Source organism: Gossypium raimondii, chromosome 5 (genome assembly GCF_025698545.1).
Source record: "Gossypium raimondii isolate GPD5lz chromosome 5, ASM2569854v1, whole genome shotgun sequence".
In the NCBI taxonomy this organism is placed as follows: domain Eukaryota; kingdom Viridiplantae; phylum Streptophyta; class Magnoliopsida; order Malvales; family Malvaceae; genus Gossypium; species Gossypium raimondii.
Genome location: NC_068569.1, coordinates 24,684,279 through 24,692,591, shown reverse-complemented (window position 1 = coordinate 24,692,591; position 8,313 = coordinate 24,684,279). Strand labels below are relative to the sequence as shown.

The window sequence follows — 8,313 nt, the reverse complement described above, 5'->3', positions numbered from 1 at the left end:
TGATATATATATATATGTGTGTGTGTGTATGATAATAATAATATATGGATGATTATATCATTGAGTTGCATTGATTAATTCGGTTTATGTGATGGAAATGTCAAGAACATTTGTCTTCGATATGTGATGATCATGGTTTAAGCATATATGGGAAAATAAAGTTTCATAGTATGTGAGTGTGGTATATTTGGTATATGATTTGGTATGAAGTAAGGACATGAATGATTTATGGATTAACTCATGTTGGTAAGTTTGATACATGAATAAATGTTGAACTCGGCCATACTTATAATGCTTACGCTATATGTTTATTCAGCTAACATGTGTAAGTGTTCTAGTAATGCCTCATACCTTATTCCGGCGTTGAATACGGGTAAGGGGTGTTACACGGATGAACAGAACTCAAGTCCATTATTTGTTCTCAACCACTTCACGAACTTCACGGTCTATTTTTCTATCAACGTTTTCCACTCATTGAAGATTCTGAAAACTTCGTTTTTCTGTTTCAAGAAATAAACCCAAACTTTTCTGGAATGATTATCAATAAAATTTAGGAAATATTTATTACCTCTTTTTGAGATGTCAAGAGTCGAACCCCATAAATCGAAATGGACGTAGTCAAGAATCCCTTTTGTTCTGTGTATTATTGAATTGAAACTTACTCGCATCTACTTCCCGTAAGTGCAATGTTCGCAGAAACCTAACTTATCAATTCCAGAGTCTCCAAGAAGACATTGTTTACACAATGTTGTCATACCTTTCTCGCTTATATGACTCAGTCGCTTGTGCTAAAGTTTGGTTGAATCAGAATCTGTAGAGAAATAATCACATCGCATTGTCGCAATGTCAGGTTGGTTCTCATCACGATGGTTTCGACTCTTCTTCGGTAACTACAGTCACACCAGTAACTGTTGACCCTTATAGAACATATATACTGCCTTTTTTCTATCCTCTCATTACAACGAGAGCTTCACAAGAAACTTTTAAGTCATTTGACTCAATGACAATCCTACAACCCCGAAAGAAAGACCCTTCAAAATAAAGAACAAAATTCTCCCAATCTAAAAATTTCTGTTGTGTAAAACCTAAAGTAACTAAGGCCTATTTATAGGCTAAAATTCGTAACTCTTATGACTAGAATATCCTAGGTTAGTCAAAGTTTAAGTGAGAAACTGAAACAAAGTTTAACTAAGAGAGGAAAGTTAAGAAACTTGAGGAACACGTCGCCACGTCATGACGTGGTGTTTGGTCTTTGGGACGAAGAATAATCGCGTAGTCGGGACGAGGTCTTTCTTCTTGTCATGATGTCAGTTGCTCATCGGGATAAAAAGCTTCTTCTCATTACGACATCACACACTATTTTGGTCGAAATGCGAGACATACTTTCACATATCCTAAAATTATAATTTGGAGTCAATTTGAGCTAGACAGCTAAACATAGCTATGCTTTTTAGTTTTATTTCTTTATTCATAAGACTCAAACTTGAAATTTTGTTAAAAAAACATTGAACTTTTTATTATTTAATTTAAATATCGAAAATCAAAATTTTTTTTAAAAGAATCAAGATATTGAAAATGAATTGCATAGGTACCTTGCCTTGGATCGTCAATTGTCTTGCTCTATACATCTGACTATAAATTAATACCCAAAGTTGAAGGAAAAGAGAGAACAAAGAGACTCAATGGCTTCGCTTCTAGTAATCCTATTGTAAACTATAAATGAGAAACAAATAAGAACTACTTTGCAAGTTTCATAGGAAAAATATATAAAAACATTTTTAAATAAATAAATAAATTTAATTTTATAACCTTTTTATATTTTTAAAACCTTTTACGTATTTTTTATCAAAAGTGAATTATTAAATACTTTTTAGGTTTTTTATAAAATAACATTAAAAATTAATTAATTATAAAAATAGAGTGGAGAATAAATTAATTACGAAAATAGAGTGTTTACTACAATAATTTGGAGTATCACTAGACAAATTAGCGGCATCAATGAATTTAATTTTTAAAAATATACAAGAAAAAAAGCTGAAAAATAAAAAATAATTTTTTAATTGGTGTCGCCAATATATCAGGCACACCTTGATTAAATAAAAACTATTGTTTTAAGGATTAAATGTAGAGAAAAAAATTAAATGTAGGGAAAATACATTAAATGCATGGAAAAGCCATTAAGTCATTAAATGCAGGGAAAAGACTACTATTTGTGGAACCACAAACTAACTTTTTTTATTTTTTACTTTTTCATTTTTATTTTGCCATCAGAATTTTTTTTAAAATTCATTGGTGCCACCAATCTGGCAGGTGTCATCAAATTTTTTTCACTTTTTTAGCTTTTTTATTTTATTGTGCCGTTAATGTGTCAAGCGACACTCAAAACTACTGTAACAAATATTTTATTTTTATAATTAATTTGTTCTCCATCTCATTTTTTAATTAATTAATTTTTTAATATTATTTTTATAAAAAGGCCTACTTTTTATTTTATTTAGTTTTAAAAAATTAAAATCAATATTAAATTAGTAGAATATGTAAAGTTAAGGACTAAATTTATTTAGTTTTTAGAACTGGATCAAATTAATAGAATTCACAAATATTGAAGACTAAATTTACTATTATACTAATAACAAAAGACCATGTTAGCATTTTGTTAATAATTTTATCGAAAATTTAAATTAAAAATAATTTTATAAGAAAAGCGACAAAAATATCAAATGTAGATAATATTAATAATTAAATCAATTTTTTAAACTAAATGACTAAAACAAAAACACATAATAATTAAATGACTACTTATACAATTTACCCAACTTTTAACTAATCATACATCTTATTACTAATATAATCTCACAGTTACCGCTAGAAACCCTTATAATATCGATATCACCGTTTCGAAGTATAATGGATCAGGCGGTTCTGGAAAGCGAGGTACGGTCGATGATTGATGTGTACTAAGCCATTTGTACACCGCTGTTGTGCCCTATAAAATCCATATATACAATCAACCAGCCGTAATATTCTCCGAACTTTTTTACAAGTAAAATAAAAGGAAAATATAACGAAGGCAGTAGAGAAAGGGAAAATCGCAAAATCCCCAGATTTTCTTTCCATCCAAACACACCTCTTTCTCTATGTCTTTGGTTTATTATCTTCACTGTTTCATTTGTATCTATTATAATTATTATCCTAGAAAAATCTCTCTTCCCTAATTTTCTCTCACTTTCCAGGAAAAAAATAAAGAACACCTTCTGTAATCGTTCTCTAATAAAGGTATGTTTATCAGTTACATGTATCTCATTTAAGCTCTAGAATTTTACAGGGCTTTGACTTTGCTTATTTATTTTGCTTTAGCTATTAAAAGAATGATATCTGTTGTGAACGACGATGCTGAATTTGATAAACGATCGGATACAATCGAAGAGAAAGCTAGGGTTTCTACCGATGAAGCTATTGGTAGCCGTAATGAGGACAATAGATTGAGCTTAGGAGTTTCTGATGAAGAAGGTAGGGTTTCTCCAATGGAGCACGATTTGAAAGATTTTAGGGTTTCAGAGAATAATAGATCTGAGGAGGTTAGGGAGAGTAATGCCAATAGTGTAGATAGAAGAATAGGCGACGAATCTAGGGTTTTTGATGTAAATGATCGAGTGGAACAGAATGATATGATAAACGATGATGAGAATGATAGAATAGAGAATTCAGAGAAGCTGGAGAAGGATACTGGTTCAGACTATAAGTCCTTGTTATCTGAGTTCGATGATTATGTAGCCAATGATAGAATTGGTGGAGGGACTTCAAGGGCGTTGAGTTATGGGTTTGAAGTGGGTGATATGGTTTGGGGAAAGGTGAAATCTCATCCTTGGTGGCCTGGGCATATATTTAATGAAGCATTTGCATCTTCATCTGTACGCCGGACAAGGAGAGAGGGACATGTGTTAGTTGCGTTCTTTGGGGATAGTAGTTATGGATGGTTCGACCCAGCTGAGCTTGTCCCTTTTGATCGTCATTTTATGGAGAAATCACAGCAGACAAACTCGAGGACTTTTGTCAAGGCTGTGGAAGAGGCAATGGATGAGGCAAGTCGGAGGCGTGGTCTTGGTTTGGCTTGTAAATGTAGGAACCCATATAATTTTCGGCCCACAAATGTCCAAGGGTACTTTGTAGTTGATGTGCCTGATTATGAACCAAATGGGGTTTATTCAGTGAATCAGATTAGGAATGCAAGAAATAGTTTTAAGCCCAGTGAGACCCTTTCATTTATGAAACAATTGGCATCAGACACTGGAGCTTTTGACCAGCAGAGCATTGAGTTTCTTAAGAATAAGGCTACTGTTTGTTCTTTCCGGAAGGCTGTGTTTGAGGAGTATGATGAGACATATGCGCAGGCTTTTGGGGTGCGGCCATCACGCCCTTCTAATTCGGCTGTTGATGCTCCAACACGACCTTCTAAAGAGGCACCGCGAGGTACTTGTCTAATCTGCATTGCTGATTCTTGGAAACTGTTTCAGGTTTTAATTTCATGGATTTCTTTGCAATCTGTTCTGCCTTCTCTGTTACATTAAAATTCAAATGTTGTGTTGTTTTTGAATGCAGTATTGCCTGCACTCATGAGACTTTAGGCTGAAATAGTTACAAGTCTCACATGGCTAAAGCTGGTATTTTATTGCATTCATTTCATGGCTTCTAATCCCCTTTTTTTTTTTTTTAAATTTCTACAGTATCTCTTTTGATATCACATTTTTTTTATTGAATGATGCATGGTTAAAGTCAGATGTGCGTTTCTAATGACTTTGTTGCGTTAGTGGTGATATTCAATGCATGCAGGTTTGTGCCAGTATGATATCTGTCATACGTGTCTTAATACAATCATGAAATGAGTTTCTTTTATGATTTTGATCTCTCAAAAACTGTCTTTTAACTGTAGATTTTGGTTTTTATCAAAATATTTCTTCTTTCTCTTTTTCCATTATTAAAAATTTTCTTTTATGTTGACTATTTTGGAAAAGGTCTATACACTTCTCATTGGAGGGGTCAGAACACTATAATAACTCTGCCTTCCATGTGAACGGTAAAATGTGACTTGATTTTGTGATATTGCAACTGCAACAACTTGTATTTGGATTTGTAGCCTTGTGATTGATCTTTAAGTCTCTCTTTTACACATTTTCTGTTAAAGAACAACCACCAAAAGTAACAGAAAAGTTGCTTATCAGGTTTGCAATATCATTGTTGAGTATCACACAACACTGAAAGGATGGAAGCAATCTTTGTGCCCCTCTGCATCTTGCATCCTGCGATAATATTTGATGCATTTGTCTTGGTTATTGATTTAATCGTGAACACTGTGATGTCTTGTTCTTATTAGATTATTGCCTTCTTTGTTTCCATTTCCAGCTCCTTTGAGTGGACCACTGGTGATTGCAGAAGCCTTAGGTGGTGGGAAGAGTTCTAAAAAACCTGTAAAAGCTAAGGACCATTCAAAGAAAGACAGATACCTATTCAAACGAAGAGACGAAGCAGCTAGTCCAACAATGCCATCAACTTTCAGAGAGGGATCACCAACATTTGTAGCTGGAGATTATGTGTTGCAGAAGAGGGCTCCAGTTTCTCAGATTCCAGTAAAACAAGAGCAGACTGTTGTTATGAGCAAGGATGTAAGTTCAAGTGGAGATTTATCTGGAAATGCAGTTCCATCTGCAAACCAGACTTCAGCCCCCGCTGCTGCTATAGATGGAAAGCCGTCTTTGAATAAAAGTGATGGTGTGTCTGCAACTTTTCAGTCCGAAGGTGATGTTATATTTGACCCAAAATCTGAGGGTGGAAATTTGTCCAGATCATATGAAGTAGTTCAGAAACCTGATATGGATTCCACTGCAAAACTGGAAGGAGGCCAGGGATTAGATCAAGTTCGAGATGGTCTTACCAGTGAGCATCCTTACCCAGTTGATATAAAGCGCCCTGGTGGCGTGAGTGCTGAGGGTGGGGTGAAGAAAGTGAAAAAGCGATCTTCAGCTGATATAGGTGTTGAGAACTCTGCTTTGGTGGAGAAAAAGAAGAAGAAAAAGAAGAAAGAGACTGGTTCAGAAACAAACTCTGATAAACCAAAGAAGCCTTCTTTCCTTGGAAAAGATGGGGCCAAATCCGCTCACATTGGTTTGGGTCCTAGAGAAGAGTCTCAGGTGAATCAGCAGAAGAAAGATGTTGATCCTACTCATTCCTCATTCAATTCTGTTGGGGCTTCCACAACCATTGGTGTGGGAAATTCTGGATTTGAACTTGCACAACTACTGAGTGATTTGCATGCTCTGGCTCTTGATCCCTTTCATGGTGTGGAAAGGAATAGCCCAACAATTGTTAGGCAATGCTTTTTGCGATACCGGTCACTTGTTTATCAGAAAAGCTTGGTTGTGTTACCAACATCAGAGATGGATTCTACTGAGCTTCGTGCTGGTAAACCTCCTTTGGTTGGAGGCTCTGACAACACCAAGGAGAATGTTAGAGACTCGACTCCTTCAAAACCAGTGAGACCCCTTGCAAGACCTGATGATCCAACAAAAGCTGGACTGAAGCGTCTCCCATCTGATCGTCTAGAAGAAATTGCTGCAAAGAGGTTGAAAAAACTTAGTCAGTTGAAATCATTAACTGCAGAGAAGAAGGGCAATCTGAGGGCTTCGGAAGCTCCAAAAGTTGAAGTTAAAGAACAGCCAACTACAGGGCCCCCAGCAAGACCGACTAAAAAACCAGATTCTTTAAGGAAAGTGGAGTCTCTACCTAGGGCTGTTGAGCCTACAATGCTGGTTATGAACTTTCCTCCTCAGGTATCACTTCCATCAGTTGCAGAATTGAAGGCAAGATTTGGACGCTTCGGCTCATTAGATCAGTCAGCTATCCGTGTGTTTTGGAAGTCCTCAACATGCCGTGTTGTGTTCAGACACAAGATTGATGCTCAGGCTGCATATAGATATGCTAATGGAACCAACTCCCTTTTTGGCAATGTGAACGTGAGATACCATCTTCGAAGTGTGGAAGCTCCTACAGCTGAAGCACTAGATTCTGACAAGGCACGAGGAGATGAGACTGGCAGTGAAACCATACGAGTTAAGGATCCTGTGGTTGAAAGACCAGCAGCCCCGGTGGTTGCACACCAGCCACTTCCACAACCAACGGTCCAGCTGAAGTCCTGCTTGAAGAAACCAACAAGTGAAGAGGCAGGGCAGGCAAGTGGGGGTAATGGAGGTAGAGGTACAGCGCGTGTAAAATTCATGTTGGGTGGGGAAGAAACTAGTAGGGGAGATCAATTGATGGTTGGTAATAGAAACTTCAACAACAATCCCAGTTTTGGTGATACTGCTGCACCTTCTGTTGCAATGGAATTTAATACTAAGAACATTCAAAAGGTCATTCCTCAATCTTCGTCTTCGTTTCCTGTTAATCCCCCTATTCCTCAATTTGGGAAAGCCCCCACCGAAGTGGCTCCCAGAAATGTTCACAATCTTAATACTCAAACCACCACCCCACCAGCTAGTAGTACAACAAGCATGGATATTTCACAGCAGATGCTAAGCCTCCTGACAAAGTGCAACGATGTCGTAACAAACGTAACGAGCATGTTGGGCTATGTGCCTTATCATCCTCTTTGATTAAACAAAGGGCGACCCAAATTAATGTTGGATCAAAATCGAAGAGATGATACCGTTACTCCCCATTGCTGCTGCGAGGAAAGCATGATTCTGATTTTCGCGCAAATGTACCACAAGTGCGACGGGGTTTAAAGAGAGTGCAATCGAGAAAATCCCATTTGTGGGTTTATAATTTTATGTACTCTTTGTTGGAAAATGTATTGCTGGGTGCTTCCAGTTGTGTACTGGTTTTCAAAGTCACCTGTGCTGTCTTTTTATAGCCTTTCTACTTCCCCCTCCCTCCAATTGAACTGCTTGTCTGTGTTTCTTTTTTGTGTGACGAGTAATGAATTAGCATGTGTTCTAATTTCGTAGGTGATTTCATTCAACTCGTACAACAAATAAATTACGAAAGTAAATGGACAGAAATATCTATATGTACTGTCCAGTGGTTAAATTCGAAATCAAATGATAATTGGCCAATCCGATTTTCAATATTGATTCATGCATTTATTCAAAATTTTTAATCAGCTTGCTTTTATTTTGAAATTTTTCTTACCAGAAAAAACATTATCCAAACTAGAAATGGTGGGACTATATTTCTTATAGGTTGGTGCATTTTCTTAAAATCCAAAAACATAGATTTAGATAGGAAAAGACGAATCACCTCATGTCCCACCAAACAAGT

The 8,313-nt window shown here is 36.3% G+C and overlaps 1 protein-coding gene across 1 annotated transcript; it reads left to right on the top strand.

Annotated features, from left to right (window-relative positions):
• The first annotated feature begins 3,028 nt into the window (after positions 1 to 3,028).
• LOC105770274 (hypothetical protein) lies at positions 3,029 to 7,995 on the top strand. Its single transcript, XM_012591397.2, has 3 exons — positions 3,029 to 3,276; positions 3,358 to 4,470; positions 5,401 to 7,995. The coding sequence occupies exons 2-3, from the start codon at positions 3,369 to 3,371 to the stop codon at positions 7,644 to 7,646; spliced, it is 3,348 nt and encodes a 1,115-aa protein (XP_012446851.2). The 5' UTR covers positions 3,029 to 3,276; positions 3,358 to 3,368; the 3' UTR covers positions 7,647 to 7,995.
• Positions 7,996 to 8,313: the final 318 nt, after the last annotated feature.